Below are 17,968 nucleotides of genomic sequence, written 5' to 3'. Positions count from 1 at the left end.
GAAGTTAAGGGTTGGGGGTTGCGGTTCTTAACCTTCTAGATCCGCACAAGATACTTACCTATTTATTTTTTTTCAATTCTTTATAGAATGTAAGATAATGCAAGTACATAGAAGTACGTAGTCATGTTCTAGATAACGTTGGTTATCAAAATATTTGCATGTTTAACCTATGATTTTGCACTAATGGATCTTTGTGAATTGAAAAGAATCCTCCATCCTAAACTAAAACCCATGACATTTTAAATGTTGAATTACATTAACTAAACATGTTTAGAATAGAAAACACATTCGCGAAACTTTATGTGTTTTTTTTTTCTTGCACAGGTCTGCTTATTCAGTTTTGGATATGCCATGTGACCTTAAGTTGTGATGATGTCAGCGAGAGTGCTTGCAAGCAGTTTGCTACTCACTACACAAACATGTGTGAGGATGTTTGTCTGTCATCTCTCTGTGCACGGACTTGTAACAGATGTGGTCAGTAACAGAGAGAGAGAGAGAGAGAGAGAGAGAGAGAGAGAGAGAGAGAGAGAGAGAGAGAGAGAGAGAGAGAGATTTTTTAAATAATTCTTATACAAATAGAAACAATGAAAAATGTTTATCTTTTAGAAAGCGTAGTTCAGTTTAAGTATTTATCATCAGTACTGTTAATTGGTGATAATTTAGCGGCAGCTACAGTTGAATTTTATTTATTTTCTGTTAAATGCATGACATTTCCACGACATTTTCATGTGCATTTATCTTTAAATCTGAATATATACGTTACATGTATATCACAAATGCCTATCGCAATATGTGCGAAGAACTACGATTGTTATAAAATAATAAATGTAATCCTTAAACATACTGAGAGAAGACTGACTGAGAGAAGAGTTACACGAACAATGAATTGATTTTTGATTAAAGAAATTAAATTTGGTTTATCCTAATGTAAAATGAACCAATTTCTTTATCTTCAATCTTTTGTTTCAAAGAATTATAATTACATAAATTTCAGCAATATTGCACAAAGTATAGTATATAATAGCGTATTTGAAAAAAAAGTCCTGATAAGTACCAGTACAACTATAATGATATAATTATAACAACACTACCATTTGGTATTTATTTAATGTTTATCGTCTTTCTCAATCAGAACTGAAATGCTACTCGTGTTTTGACATCAGCTATTCCACCCAAGGTAACGAGACCATTCGTTGTCCATCTTTAGACCATGCAAGTATACATCTTTATGTACAGTTACACAATTTTCATTCGAAACATCTTTAGTTAGATATACATGCATAGTATAAAACTTTTATGTCCTATGTATCTACATGTATGAGACAAAATTTGAACTAGATTTTACCAAGTGTTTTACGTTTTTCACTAGCATTGCATCTTGGTAAAGTCCTATGACAACTTCCGGAGGGTGTACAAATTAGGATGCGCAGTTAGAGACATAAGTAAAGATGAACATCATAAATGATCTCTCAACAAATTGTAAGGTATATTCATCCATCTTGCAATAATATTTTGCCGCATTTAAGATGATAATATGAACAAGTTTCATCTTGTAACATTATTTGACTTTTTCTTACCAATGAGTAAATGTAATTGAATGACCTTTTTTTATTGACTTTTACAAGCAGAACATAATCATAAAAGTAGAAAATAGCTCCCACTGCTTCAAGATTTCGACCAATTTTTTTTGTCCTTAAACTAAATATATGTAGGTGATTATCGAATATCTTAAGATTGAGAAACTTAGTCAGCATGAATAAAAACAAAATTTTTACGAAGAGCCAGACAAAGGACTATGCATGTAAATGGTTTAAGCCTAAAATGGCCCCCTTAAATGAACATAGTCGTTTTACTATAATTCTTTGTTTTATTTGTACAATTATACATTTGAAGTTTTTTCATAATTTTCATTTTGATTTTAGTGCCTACAGTTTAAAAATATGACATCATTAAGTTGACCTTTCCCGCAATTTTCGCATTTTAAGCATAAAACGGCTTGTTTTGAAGCAGTTTTTCTTTAAGGAAACATTAAGCGACTGCTTGAACAAACAAAATATTTTCACTAAAGATGTATCTTTCTAGTACTTATAAGTGACAAAAAGTTTGTTCTTGTTCAAAGAGTCGCTCTTTATTTCTTATTCGAAAAAAGATAAGAAAAATGTCAATTTTTGACTGATTTTGATTGAATTATGAAAATAGCGTCACTTCTGACGTCATATACTTCCAGTGAGTGCATATAAATCAAATAAATAGGTGAAACACATATTTTATGTCAACTCTTTTATAAAACAACACAACAAATTAATGTTCCTGAATCACTTTAAAAATAGCGAATTACGGGGGCCAAATTTGACTAATATCATATATAATTCTTTAAAATAAAAAAAAAGGGAAAAAGAAAATGAAAATGATTGTAACATAATAACCGTTGTTTCAATATGTACACTGTAACAGAAGGGTTCTTGTTACGATATTACTACTTGTCTCTGCTTGTGGTTGAAAAATCTGTATCAGTGTACACATGTTTACCTGTGACAGGTGTGTGACCACCCCTCCCTGGACACCGTCTGCTGTGACTCTGACCTCTGTAACGATCTTTTCTATAGACCCACCACCACAACGCCACCACTAGCCCCCACCGCACCCCTCACCGGAGGTAGGTTGTTACCGTTTGATGCTCTCTCTCTCTCTCTCTCTCTCTCTCTCTCTCTCTCTCTCTCTCTTTCTCTCTCTCTCTCTCTCTCTCGCTTTAAAGTTAGGTTCTGTTATTATTTGTTTTTTTTTGGTCAGTTAATACCTCCTAAGAGGTATGTTTATCTATCCGAGCAAATCACACAACAAATAAATAATAAACAAAGCATAATAAGCATACACATTAACTGAAAATAATTGTAAACTCCTCATTATACATGTAATCATGCTAACAGTTACATTTACATTTTTGTCAATATTATAGTGGTACTGGTTGGCAAGCGTCAATCAGCAGATCCACAATGTGAGGAAGTCCTTCCTAGTGCATGCGCGAATATAGTAGCAGCCGATCCCAGCGTTTGTGCGAAAGACTGTTTGTACAAAAAGTGCCCGGTGGCATAAGGCCACTGCAGTGAGTATTATTTTCAGGTGGAAAATACTTAAGAATTATGAAGACTTTCGCTCTTAAGATTACAATGTATTTTGAAATTTATTAAGCATCATATTTATCTCCACAATCACACAAAAATATTTCTGTCAAAAGATTGACATATTCATGCTACCTTTTTTTTTGATGATTTTATTTTGGATGAAAAAGATTCCGTAAATCTTTTTACAGTACATTTTTTTCTTTCACTTTGATTGCTTTATTTGACTGAATTGTGACTGGTTTGTTTGATTGGTATTACAGAGACCTGCTACAACTGTGACTTCGTACACGACCAACGGATGTGTAACTTCACGACCGTCTGTGGACAGGGGGAGGTGAGTTTTTCTCTTATCACATCAACACTCTATTATGATTTATCTAACTATCTGAAATAAATCATTTATGATACACAAATATTTTACCTAATAGAAATATGATAATATCATGTTCATGTATAAATTATAAAACCAAGCATCAATTAATTTTTTTTTATTGGATCAAATACATTATTATGCCCCCCTTCGAAGAAAGGAGGGCATATTGCTTTGCTGCTGTCTGTCGGTCTGTCGGTCGGTCCACCAACAGTTTCCATTCATTTTCTTAGCAGAGGATGAACATATTGAAATGAAATTTGGTATACAGGTTTATTAAGATAATATCTAGGTCAAATTCGATATTGGGTAGGATCGAGCCATTTTCGACAGAGTTATGGCCCTTGGACGTAGAAAAATTCCAGTTATTTTCAGTTTCCGCTCATTGTCTTCGCAGGGGATGAACATATTGAAATGTTTACGTATAATGAACGTCCAAAAGTTTATTTAGGTCTGTTACGGGTTGGAAACGGTTGACGCATTAAGACAACATGGCTTCCGGTTCGGCTGTACACCACAACTGGTGAGATATTTTTCGTAAAAATTTGCAAAGCTGTAAACGTTTTATTTATATACATTGTAGATAAACATAGTTGATATTCCGCCATGTCTAACTTTGAAATTGCGCTTCACATGCACATGGTCTTCAAGTGTATAATTCCACTAGGACATGAATTTGATTAGTAACGTGCTCAAACCCTATGGTTCTCGAATGTCTTCTAAGAAGATTTGATCACGTGATAACCAAGTTCAATTTTTTACGAGTAAAAACTGGGTTGAAGCAGTTTAAGCTTAATACTTTTGTATACCCTTCATCTAAAAGCAAATAATAAAATACGATTTGTATATATATCACGCAAGGATCCTGAAAAAAATTCCCGGGAGGCGTGTCGAAATTTGCATTGACAATTTTAAGTTTGTATGACCCCCTCTTTATTTGGATTCTGTAGCTTTGTGGCCAGATATCTTCTGTCTCCACGAACACTTTCGGAAAGAAACAATGACCCCATCTTTTTTTTGATTCTGTAGCTCTGTGGCCAGATATCGTCTGTCTCCACGAACACTTTTGGAAAGAGAGGATCAGGTTTGGCAGGAGGCTGTTGTAATGATAGCCTGTGTAACGTCAACCTGAAACCGGAAACAACAACTACACCACCAACAACAACAACATCATTAACCACCACTGACAACAATTACAACTGAAAAAACAACAGCATTACCAACAACTCAAGGCGTAACAACACACGACCCAAGTAAGGACATAAAAGATATGAACAGATTACAGTCAAGCCTCGTTATCATAAACTCGAAATATCAAGATACAGAGGATATACTATATTGGGGTTTTAAAAGAAAAATGAAAACATCGAAAAAAAACCCTTCCAAATCTACTTCAAATATCTACTCATGTATCTAAAATTTTCGAGATAAATGAGGTTCCGATGTTTTCGTTGATTGAATTGACCTAGCTCATGTGGAATCATTGAATCGACACATGTGTTTTATGATATTTTGAACACAATAATGTCTATGTGATGTCAGGACTCTTTAATTCTTTTATTTTTGAAGACTGTCATTGTCCGGGTGGTCGCTTGTCTTTCTATGTCAACAACAAGTGTTACTTCTTTGATCAAGCAGCATTCCTAACAAAGAACCAAACTAAGGTAGCTCTGTCTCTCTCTCTCTCTCTCTCTCTCTCTCTCTCTCTTTCTCTCTCTCACACCTTGTCTGCTGGTTTACATTGACTGTTGTTCAAAACCAAATACATCTCTCTAGTGATTGAAAATATTCAAATTCAAAAGATATAAAAATTATTTCAGTTACTTATTTAACAAACTCAATATTCTTAATTTTGTCCTATTGTGTAAAAAAACAACAAGGTTATTCAACGAGGTCGGATCTTATTTGTTAAGCCCTAGGTTTTGGATGAATATTTCTTTACATGAATTTGTATATGTACAAAAAAAAAATCATGATTTTATGATGAAAAAAAATCAGACATTAATACACATCGTTTGTTTAGGGGGTCATTTCAAAGTTTATCATCATTTTGCTTGAAATGTATCAATTTTGCACATTTTTAACTTTTATTATAATCTTTTGCACTGTGGATTTTTTTCTGTTCTATGAAATATGAAAGTTATTGCTTAAAGGCATCAAATGGTCAAATAAAAAAAAACCTTTTACCTCCTGGTTTAATTGGTCCCTGGGGTCTTATCAAAGTTATTTTTTTTATGCCCATTTTCCCAGATTTATCAGATAATGACAGTTTTTTATTTGACAAAGGCGGAAACGGTGAACTTTATAGTATTATAAAAACATTCAGTCTAAAAATATTCAAGTAATAAATAAATATATAACATCACATATTAAGGGTCATTATTATAAAATACATGGTTACTGCCTTGAAAAACATGTATTAAGCTATATTTAGGCGGGGTAATAAAACGTGACAAGGAGCTAGGCTTGCTAAACCGTCTTCATGTTTTTGACCCGAGCCCAAATATAGCTTATATTGTAAGACATTTATGTTTATTCTACAATATAATATAAATTTTATGCCCCCAACGAGATATTTTCGAGAAAATTCACTGAATACCTGCAGTTGAAACCATAACGCCATGGCGTCAACCATGCAAAAAGATGACGATAGTAGCACGATAGTAGCATTTACCGTATACAGAACGTACCAATCAAAACCACGAAATAGGGATCCTCTAAAGAAAAGAAAAAATATACGGAACTTTTTTTATTTAAACAGGTCTGGTGTGACGCTCGCTGTGGGCGTCTCGTTGACGTCAGAAATGGGGCGGAGCTTTTAAGTGTGACAAACGGCGTATATAAAACGTTTGTACATAATTTTGGACCCCACTCCAGTCATCGTAAGTCTGTACTATACTCTGTCCCGAGTTTTTGCTTCCACCACTTTTTTCAATAATAGTAAGTATCTTTGTGCTCAAACTACGTTCATCCACTAATATGAAAAATGTCCAGGTTACCTGTTTTGAAACGCCCCCTCTACCGCTTCACGTTTCAATACACATCCAAAAATTGAAAGTCTACAGAGATTTTGCATTGCATAAGCCATAAATAAGCCCGGATGATAATGTTAAAAAATTGCCCGATGCATTCCGAGTGTATTCCGAATGGAGAAAAAAAGGTACATGTAAACATTTCCCATTACAAATCTCCGTAAGAAAATTGTTTTCGTTTCCTGTGAAATTTTATAAGTGAAAAGGGATAATTGTTCAATGAAGATATCTTGGACATATTCCCTTTCATCGATTTCTATTGTATTTCTTTCACAGGTATGTAGGAATATATCCTCTTGTCGTTTAGATCTTTGTGCAACTGGTTACTTGTATCAAATTAAATGGAGAATGTCTTTTATCTTTGAATTAAATGTGGCCAACTTTTTTAGATGCTTACATGTACAATCGTGGTTAAATTAAGGTCAATATCTAGTAAATGATCCCAAACTATCTTTTTGGTTCTAGAACCGTTATGACGTTATAATTGATTTGATGAATCTTTTCCCGTATTTTACGGCTTTAAAGAAATTATGTAGAAAATAAAACAATATTTTGACATTCTATATTTAATCACGGGAAAAGTAATCCCAGTACCTTTATTCAATTTGACATTATTTTAAAGAGGAGGTCAAGAGCTTGCTCAATGCCGTTTTTGGAGAGACTGTAGGCATTCTAGATATATTTCATTAGTAAAAAAATGCACATAACTCCGAGATTTGTTTCTTTTATCCTTCATATTTCATAGAAAATGGTTGTTTAAAACATGATTTTTCATTGGGTCTACCAAGCATTTAAGCCCCGGGACACCCTATGAAAGAAAGATATTGTTATGAAGCATCATTAAAAGAATTAATTTATATCTTGAATTTTGTAAACCTCTAGGCACCTTTTATTTACTAGATCTTGACCTTTAAAAAAAATCTATATCAATCAGAATTTACTAAGTCTTGTTATTCTGTACTTTTTGTTATTTCCTTTGAAGAGAAGAAAACCTCCAAAACGCAATGGTTTACATGTTTATATATATTTTGCAATATTCACATTCCACATATTTTTGGCTTGTAAATTGGGTTGAAAGCTACGGCAGTTTTACGCTTAAATGCTCACAGGGTACTCATAATTATCTTCTCTGTTATTGTGTTGAGTATAATTAATTTTGTCTAAATCGTTTAAAAGTTTGGAACATAGTGTTGTAATGCGTTTCTCGACTAAGGTGTGTGTTTTACGATATATTTTATTGAAATGGCGTTGCGTGATTTTATCAATGACACTGTATTTGAAACACGATAACATTGGGCGCGCTGGATTTGTCTACACTGTGGTTCACTTGGGGTAGATGATTTACGCCTTTTAATCAAGCTCAATTTGGTGTAGTCAATATTTTCAATATGCATGGCCGCCAAAGTAGTGACAGCTGCCGAGGAGTTCCGTTTTTAAGACAATACTTTTAATAGCTTTTGAAAATAACTAATTTTTGTAAATAAATGATCTGGCAATATTATTAGCGAGCTAGTGCATTCATATGCATTGAAAAATAAATGTGTATAAAACTATCTTTACGACTTCTTAGTATACTATACATGTTCAATGTATCTGTTGACTTTTGCTCACAAAACATGTTTTTTATAAAAAATACAAAGCTTTTGAATTTATTTTTCTTATGCTTTGAACACTTTCATATTTACACACGCAATATGTGCTACAATTAGGCTATCAACTCTAGCATATTTCATGTGCTGACAAAAGAAATTCTGAAGATTTCTCAGTTTACCGTTTTGCCGCCATATGCACAAAGTGTAGATGGTGTTCATCTAAAATGTACACTTTTGCACTTGATTAGAGAAAAGTGTACACAGGTTGTAAGGTCTAAACAAATCAAGCGCGCCCATTTTTACCGCGCAGACGAATCTCAAGTAAATTTTAGAAATAAAACTCTGAAACCTATGGATCACGTGGACAAATTTTCAAGGTATGTTTTCTCACAAGCAGGTAAACCAGCGAGCTACCTTAATATGAACTTACCCTTAGGATAAGATAGGAACTTAAAGATATACATCACGTTAATTGCAGACAAGGCAGGAAGTTAAAAATGTATAAATAAGCATTAAATTATGATTTCTGCTGTGATGTGTGCAAACAAATTTAATTACGCGCTAACACGTGGTACTCGATTTGTATGCACACACCGCTGCAGTTATATCTATATCTTTCAAAAAATAATGTGCCTCTTAATATAAACTTACACTTAGGATAACATATTAATTTTAAGGTAAGAATCACATTTGCAGACAAGGCAAGAAGTCCAAAAAATGTAAAAATAAGCATTAAATAATTATTTTTTGGAAGATACAGTTTTATAACTGCAGCAATGTATGCATACAAATTTTCATAACGCTCTAACGGTCAATTTGTATGCACTCACCGCTGCATGCAGGTATGATAAGGCAACTCTCAGCGAGTAAAAATTCATCTGATCGATATAACGTCTTAATAAGCAGCATGATGTCATATAAATTTTACTCAGAAACATGTCAATTTTAACTTTATTTTAAGTTTGGTTTAAATTATAAAATACTACAGGCGTAAAATGTCACTAGAAACTCTTCTAGCTGAATTATATATCTTCGATTTCTCTGTATTACGTATAATAATCATTGATGACGTCACAAACATGTTTAATAGAGAAGATCAATGTTTGGAGACAAATCATCGGAATGCAGTGTAAATAATGCAGAAGAAAGATTTATTCAATACAGATATCCAAGATTTAGATGATTTTCAGTTAGGATATAATCAGGATAATAAAACATGGATATTTTGTTTTATCAGCGAGTGTTATAATGTAAGCAGATAGACAATTATATGGCTTGACCGGCCTTTCCTCTGTCAGTGTGTACAGAAAAGGCAAAAGTGTAACACTACCCCGAATATTATGAAAGATGAATTTGGTAAATATCAAAAGTATATGACCTAAAGTACTTGAAAAGTGCTGCTAGAGTCGTATGCTTCGTTGCTGTAAATGAAAAAAATACGTAATATTTTCAATGAAATTAAAGAAGTTGAGGGGGTTTCCAATAATTAATGACAATATTTATTTTATGCTATTAACAATAGGATTCTAGAAGTAATACTGATAAACATAAACTAATTGCCGATCGAATTATTGTTTCATACATACAAATGAACTCCGGGGTAGTGTTACACTTTTTGATTTTTTGTGAAGGTAAAAAAGTTATCTATGTTTTAATTGTCACGTAATACCATGGCACGGCAGCTTCAAAGATCAGGTCGATTCCGAAGTAGAAAAATAATATCTCGGTGAACACATTCACTTGGTATTAATATTCAGCACTGTTTTCATAAAAATATACAGTTTTAAAATTTATCATAATTCGACTGTCATTAAACTCGGAGTTGCCTTAACCTACCCGCGTAGTTATGTATCTTTCAATAAATAATGAATAAATGCTTAAAATTACTTTTACTTTGAACAGTCAAGAATACCGTAAACGATTTACTGGAGATAGAATTGTTCTGAGCGATATTTTTTCGCGATCAACCCTTCGTCATATACTATACTCGTTTTGATAAAATACCTAAATGCCAATGACTGGTTTGCGGCGAAAAATATAAGCGACCATGGGGCTCTTAAAAAACCTCGCTAAAAGTTTGTCGCTAGCGAATAAAAGTTGGTTTACAGTATTAGAAACTATTAGATTACCCTTTTTCTTCTTATTTTTTACTCGATAATATGATAAACTGTACACAGATATTTGTTAAAAATGGATAACTTTAGGTTACTGTAAACCAACTTTTATTCGCGTGCGAGAAATTTTCGCGAGATTAGTTGCAAATATTTCTCGCACGCGAACCTATCCTTCGTTTATTGTTTTTTTTTACAATACACGTCTGGATAACGCTTGGTCGCGAACATTAGTCGTCGCAAACCAGTTTATCGGCAGTTCATCGCGAGATAAAGTTGCCGCGAATAAAAATTGGTTTACAGTATTAACTTTGAATTCTCTTCAAGGTGCTTACACGCATACACGTTTCTACCTGGACGCCATGTTTGTCAGTGGGCGTGGTTGGGTATGGGAGACCAGTGGACAGCCCGTCCCAGGGGACGTAGTGGGAGTGACAACGACTGCCACCCCCGGGGCATGTGCAGTCGCTAAGGGCCACAACAGTGGATCTCTGATGACGTCAGGCTGCGACGATAGAAGATACGTGCTTTGTGTTCTTAAATAGACACAGACGATCATAAAACTCAAATTTTAACATAAGTACTAGAATTTAAATTGATTTTTGTACTATTTGTTCTATAGGTTCTATGAATTTTGCAATTGGGCATCTTTAAACACGGTAATGTATATTTTTGTTTAAAAAAGTGAAAAAAAACATGCTTATGCTTCTTTTCATGTCCAAAGCAAAAAAAAAGTGAAAAAATGTGGTTTGTTCTCTTGGACATTCTGATAAACGTAGTTCTTGTCAAGTTGAACTTGATGAAGGCTTCTTGTCAAATTTTATGAAGTTGCTGATAAGAAGTCAATCTTTCATAACGCTTATTCTCCACTAAATCCTGAATTTGTATGTAAAAAAAATAAACTTCTTCCGTTCTCACTGTTTTGCGTTTTAAAATAAAATATAACTCAATTAATACAGGAAATACCCTTATATTTACCAAGTGGACTATCATTGTCAGTTTATATTTTTTAATATATCTTTTGTAACATGAGTAGTAAAAAATACGTCAAACAGATACGTTAACACAAGGAGTTTATGATATCTAATATCTTGTAAAAAGATGTATCATGTACCCATGCTATGGAAGAAAGTTCCGTACTTCATATCATTATTGTATCAGTTTCATTGTAGAATTAACAAATGTATACACCATTTCATGAAGATTGAAGTTTTAATTATTCTCATTTACAAATATAATTGGACGTCGTTCGAATATGAAATGTTCTTTAAAACGTTTATAAATTTATAATTTATAATCAATAAGTTTATAAATGATGATTTTCAGATTGCTGTGTCTATTTTGATAACTAAGCACTCGATATTTAAGACACTATGAATGTTTGACCAGAAAAAAAACGATTTATACACAGTAAAATTTTATTAGCATTTTATTATTCGTAGCATATATTTTACCTAATTTTACATAAAGAAAATTTAATTGAAGGAGTATTTGTTGCCCCCCCCCCCTTTTTTTGGGGGGGGGGGGGGTGTGTAAAATATTTCAGTCAAATAAACAAAATTATCGATAAGACAGAAGTTTTGTCTTAGGCTCAACGTAACGTTCAAATTAATGTATTTATACCAAACAGTTAATTTACAAGTATTAACAATTTGCAAATATTTTAAAATTTGTCGACTGGTCATCATGTAACCTCAGTCTCTAGAACTACTAAGTAAAGAAATGTATGTACAATTTATTCAATGCTATATACATATCTATAATATTCGGATGACAATTAAGTCCTTGACATTTTTTTATTATTTGCATGAATTGACTTACCTACTAATTAAATAGGAAATTGTATTGGATGAAGTTCTGCCATTTAGTCAACTGAAATATGACTGAAAGGTTACTGAAATGTGACTAATACGTTACCTAAAGGTGATTGAAAGGTATATCCACGCCATTCAGTCATCTCCAGACCTTTCATTTATACATGTATTTCAGTTGATTAAATGCTAAAACTTCATCCCTTGATGTTTTTTTTGTCATTGTAGTCCTCTGGCTTACAATAATAAATTGTTATTAGTAAGAATGTATCATAGTTCCAATATTATTTCAAAATATACATTTTGAACCAACTTTGAACATTTTTCAAACCCTGAAGGGATCTAACATTGGACAAACATTAACAGTTGGATCAACCTCTACAAGCTAAGTACATGTATTCCTTTCAAAGGAATGATCGGCATGTAATATCATTGGTCAGCTCTGTTAATTTAAATGCTAAGCATTTCGCTACATGCAATTCACTATATAATTATATTTACATTTTCCAGTGTCTTTGCCTTTAATAACACTACGTATCTATTTTGTACTTTATAACCCATAACTTTAAATGACAAAAAGTTTGGGGCGCCAGTGGTGTTTGTTTATTTATATTTAAATATTTAATCGTACGATGGCTTAAAATCAAATAAATATAAGTATCTTTGAATATTATGAGGTGATAATTTCGGTCGGGCGTTATCAAATCTATCATAAACTTTTAGCCCTTTGGGCTTCATTTGATTTGTTTACACACCGACCGAAATTATCACCCAATAATGCTCAAAGAATGATTCTTTATTTCTTAAATAGCAACGTTTTGTTGGTTTTCGAAAAAAATAAATATATAAGCTTTACATTTAGAAGGCCAATTAAACCGTATAACAGGGTTTTTTCCACGAATCAGAGCCTATAACGGTCTATAAAGTTTACGCGAATCAAATTTTCTCTATTTCAAAATCCCTTTAAAAATATAATTTACGATTGTTTAAACCTGAAAAAGGGAAACGTATCTAAATTGTCGCTCTTGACAATGGCGATGACAATTTCTTTATTCTCTGAACTGCATAAATTACAGTGTTGAGAAAAATCAATTGAACAATAATACATATAACACATACATTTCATGCATTGGAGAGTGACAATACAGAAGTGACAAAAAAAAAAGGAAATAAGTATGATTGGCAATTAACCTAGAAGACAGCATTCTAATTTAAATTCAGAATACTAAATATTTAGCATACAGACATATACAAATATATTGTACATGTATATACGTTTAAACATCAATGCTTAAATACTGGATGATAATATATCATTAATAACAAGCGGAATGTTCTACATGTATACATTTGCATTACATATGTACTAAAATATGTATTTATTTGGTATTATTTACATTTTCAAGATCAAGGACACTAGATTCATTTTCATTATCCTCCTCTGGTACTTCATCCTTCAAATGTTCAAGTCTACATTTTGACAAATATGGAATAGAGTCTGCAATGAGGGTTTCTATTTTTTTCGGAATCAATGGATTATCCCTCAGGAAATCATCGTCGAATTTATCAAGACTTTTTTCAAACAATCTTCCTGATACGTCGATCAAAGCTTTTTGAATGATATTATAAATTGTTTCTTCACATGTTTTCTTAGTCTCCAAAAGATCAGTAAGAGAGCGGTACTTTGATTTCTCACAGACTTCTAATACATTATAGCCTTTGTTTGTTTTCAAATGTGGTTTATCTTCTTGCCTTAAAAATATGTATGATCGAATTAGTCTCTCTAGTACCATCAGAGGATGAACTCCAGATAAAGAGTCTGCTGCATTATACAATGGGCTTCGGCCTTTCTTATCAACTGTGACAGCCATATTTTCTTTGTTATGCACTAATTTCAGTATACACAAAACCCGACTGTACGACATATTTGTTGCTGCTAGGTTCAATGGTGTAAGCCCCGCCCCTGACTTTGAATTTAAAGGTACACGTAGTCCGCTGTCCAAGAAAAGGGACAAAAGGGAATAAGCTGTAAAATCGTCTTTCTTTGCTTCGATGCAATGATGAAGAATTGTAGATCCTTCGCGATCTCTTAGGTTAAGGTCAGGTTTTTCCTTAAGAATTGCTTTTATTGTACTTGTTCGTTCTTTTAAGCACGTCACCGCTACCATAAGGGGAGTCCGTTGCATTTCATTTTTGCTATTAACATTAACCTTGAGTTGTATCATTTGTTTAACAATAGTCAAGACATCACTGTCTTCTCTCTCTGATTTCAAAACTAAATGGAGAGCTGTATTGCCATCATCATCAGGTTTATTAATAAATGATTTTGTTATCCTCAAAAAATTCAATACGCATGAGGAGCGTGAATTTTCTTCAATTGCAATATGTAAAGGAATTTTTGAATCAACATTTTCCTCGTCTACTGCGAAACAGCTTTGTAAAACATCGAATAACTCGTCACGTTGGGATTTACTATAGGACTTTGGTTCATATCCTATTGACGCAAGATAGTGTAAAATATTTCTTGTTTTTTTACGCGACAAAAAGTTTTCCTTCATGTATTTGAGAATCTCAACATTCAGTGAATTATTATCTGCCAGATACTGCAATGCCTCATCTATTTCAAAACTTTCCAAATTACAACTGCTCATTAAATACATAAGCGTGTGATAATTTTTGTCCGAGTATTTTAAAGCCATATCGACGCAGGTGAGACCATCTTTGTCCTTTTTGTCAACATCGACACCAAGTTCAACTAGGCGTCTGCAAATAGGAAGCGCTTTATCATCTGAAAACCTAGAACTAGCACAATAATGAAGATAAGTCCGTTTGTTTTCATCAGCTTCGTATGCTTTAAGATCAGTTTCTGCAATGTCAAGAATTTTTTGAACAATTTCTAAGTTTAAAGATACATCCTTGTTCTGCATAATAAGGGTAGGACTCTCTAGATCTGAATTTTGCATCGATTTTTCATCAGCATGCATAATTGATTCAGTCAACACAATATATGACCTATCTATCAAGAACTTCAGAGCAGTCAATAGAGGTGAATGTAAATCTTTGATTCCGTCTTCGTCATGAACAAAGGGGTGTTTTGATAAAAGCAAATCAATGGTAGCACTTCGTTTTGTCAAGTCAATGTTGTTTGCTTCGATTACGTAGTAAAGTGCAGTATTTTGATATATGTCTCTTGCATTTATATCAATATCTTTGGTCATCAAAAAGTGGAACAGTTTGTCCATGTCAGGGCAACTCTTTGCAGCAGTGATTAATACTGTTTCGTGTTTGTCGTTAACCGCACGAATATTACCTTTTCTTGGGTCTGTTAACATAAGATATTCCAGAGCCTGAATTTTTATGTTTTCAGCAAAGTTTTCTTTAATGCATTCATGAAGGGGGTATGCACAAGTTTCATGGTCAACAATTTGCTGCAATATTTTCTCATGGTACTTTACATCTAATATAGCCAAACCTAGAGCCGAACGTCCATCTTTGTCCCGCGAAAGTACATTCAACTTTTTTGAAATTAGTAGGGCCCGAACGACTCTCTCTTTTTGGAGAACGTCGTTTGGTAATTGCAATGCTAAACACAGTGCATTTCTTCCTAATGCATCTTTTACACTCATATCTATGTTTATGTTGATAAGAAAACGCAAAATTTTCATCCTTGGATTTTGCCGTTTTAACTCAATGAAGATGAGATTGTCACCATTTTGATCTTTTTTGTCGACAGCGGCCTTATGACCAATCAACAAGGAAAGAAGTTCTATTGTTTCACTTATTTTGTAGTTTTTGTAGTTCTGCTTGATTATTTTGTTCAAACAAGTTTGACTAAACTGATCTTCATTGGGATCTGCTCCGTATTTCAATAGGATTGAAATTGCTTCTACAGAAGGGCGAGACTTGCTGATTTCAATCATGAGAGGCGTCTGTTCTGATTTATTTTTCATATTTAAGTCAATTCCGCTGGTGCACAACACCTCTATTGTCGACAAATGCTTAGTGCTATTTACATGTACAGCTTTTCTTTGCTTTATTAATTCCAAAGAATCATTATTGCAAACCTCTACCGAAAGTAATCGACAATCACTTTCATTTTCTGAATCGATATCTTCGTCCTCACTTTCCTCTAAAAGCCCTTCATTGTCATCATATAATTTCAAATATAAATGAAGAACTGTATTTCCATCCACGTTTGCAAAATTCATCGGATGTTTGTTCATTTCTTCAGCACGTTCTTTAACATCTGGCATTGAACAAAATGATAATATCAATTTACCTGTTATATCTAAATATGGAATTTCAACAAGATTCAGCAATATCATCTCGGGTGATTCAGGATCCTTAAATAAATTATGAAGCTTTAATACAAAGTCTTTTAGATCTTCATTTTCAACTGATTTAATCTTGCTGTAATCTAAATCCCGTTTCAGTTCATTTTCGGGATTTAAAGTTTTTTCATTTTCAAATTCATAAACTGATTCCAACAGCTCGGGGCAACAAAACTGCGATACCCCGTACTCGCAGCATATATGCAGAAAAGGCCATGCTTGCCATCGCACGTGAGGAAATGTTGCTTTGTGTTTAAGTAACAGCTGTATTGCACTTTCGTTTCGGTGTTTTAAAGCTACATGTAGAGGGGATAGATATGTTACTTCTTCTGATTCAGATGAAGCATTGGTGTTGTTAGTTTTTAAAAATTGATTCTGAATATCTTCTCCTGAATATGCCGTTAAAATATACTCAGTCAACGTTCTATTTTCTTGCAATTTACAACAAGCCAATAATGAATAGAAATATTGGTTATAAAGTTCCTGGTCTGAACAAATACGTTTGAATGTTGTGTGCCCTAAAATATATTGAATCGTTCCTTCACATACTACGAGTGTCAACTGGTGCATTAAAGGGATATCGTTTTTATCTTTTGTATGTAAAATATCTATGAAATCTTTTTCAACTTTCATCATATCTTCTATAAACTCTTTTGAGACTTGATTGTCTTTAAGTTCCTCATATTGGCAAACCTCACAAAGATTTCCATTTCTTAATTCCTCTCGAAGACGTTTAAAAAATTCCGACTTCAATTTTGGTGCAAAATTTAAAACATAATCTCGGTGCATTTTTGGAAATAAAACATGTAATGGTAGAATCTCAATAGCTTTGGTAGTGTAGGTTTCGACGAAATAATTTTGGACAGCTTCTTGAACACTGTGGTGTATAAAGTGATACACATGTCTTGGAGATTCTCTAACGAAGACTTCCAGACGATCGATGTCTTTAGCTAGTGCATGTAAATTATCAACATGCGTTTCCTCAAGCTCCAATTCTGTTGTTAACTGCAAATCACTTAGAACCTTCCAGCATTTTTCTTTTTCCGTAATTTTTAAAAGTTTGTTCTGAATGTGATTTATTAATATCAAGAGGAAAAGCCCCTCTGTTTTTTTTGTACTATCGTCTTCGATGAGACCCTTCACTCTGGAAAGCATATAGGCATGAGGATTTAAAAAGAAGTCGATTCCAAATTTCCTATATTTCAAATCGAATGCAAATAATTGTGCGCATAAAGGAAACCCGAAAGGAGAAGAAGACTCTACAATGCGGCTCCATTGTATCGGCGAAAAATCCTCTTTTTCAATACCATGCAAGTTGAAAGCAGATTCCATCTTCTCCTGCATAATTTCTTTCATATCGTCTTTGTGTAATTTCCAGTCTTTTGAATCCAAATCGATCATGCAATTGTTTAGCAGGAAGGGATTGATTTTCAATTTATTGACAGCTACCTTGTATGTCTGTGGTCTACTTGTCATATCAATGTGTACTTTAAATGCATCATTTTTCGTTGCGTCAGCATTCAATGGAATAAAATTTTGTATTAAATCAAATGAATATTTCAATTTGGATAAGTCATGCTCACTACACTCAAAAACGTT

General features: G+C 33.2%; 2 protein-coding genes across 3 annotated transcripts; one reads left to right on the top strand and one right to left on the bottom strand.

Annotated features, from left to right (window-relative positions):
• Window positions 1-1,402: 1,402 nt before the first annotated feature.
• On the top strand, window positions 1,403-4,698 carry LOC105337316 (uncharacterized). Of its 2 annotated transcripts, none has more exons than XM_066071656.1 (6): window positions 1,403-1,484; window positions 2,539-2,656; window positions 2,957-3,103; window positions 3,383-3,456; window positions 3,944-4,015; window positions 4,522-4,698. In XM_066071656.1, exons 1-3 carry the CDS (start codon window positions 1,449-1,451, stop codon window positions 3,091-3,093), a joined length of 291 nt encoding a protein of 96 aa, XP_065927728.1. In that variant the 5' UTR covers window positions 1,403-1,448; the 3' UTR covers window positions 3,094-3,103; window positions 3,383-3,456; window positions 3,944-4,015; window positions 4,522-4,698. The 2 variants fall into 2 exon arrangements, with proteins under 2 accessions (XP_065927728.1, XP_065927729.1); XM_066071657.1 differs by lacking the exon at window positions 4,522-4,698 and adding an exon at window positions 4,443-4,488.
• A 6,874-nt stretch (window positions 4,699-11,572) lies between these two features.
• LOC136271338 (serine/threonine-protein phosphatase 6 regulatory ankyrin repeat subunit A-like) lies at window positions 11,573-17,960 on the bottom strand. The gene has a single exon (XM_066071196.1). The coding sequence runs from the start codon at window positions 17,843-17,845 to the stop codon at window positions 13,418-13,420; it is 4,428 nt and encodes a 1,475-aa protein (XP_065927268.1). The 5' UTR covers window positions 17,846-17,960; the 3' UTR covers window positions 11,573-13,417.
• Between the last annotated feature and the right edge of the window lie 8 nt (window positions 17,961-17,968).

This window comes from Magallana gigas, chromosome 9 (assembly GCF_963853765.1).
Source record: "Magallana gigas chromosome 9, xbMagGiga1.1, whole genome shotgun sequence".
Lineage (NCBI taxonomy): Eukaryota > Metazoa > Mollusca > Bivalvia > Ostreida > Ostreidae > Magallana > Magallana gigas.
The sequence above is the reverse complement of the archived record's forward strand: the minus strand, read 5'-3'. Positions and strand labels throughout refer to the sequence as shown.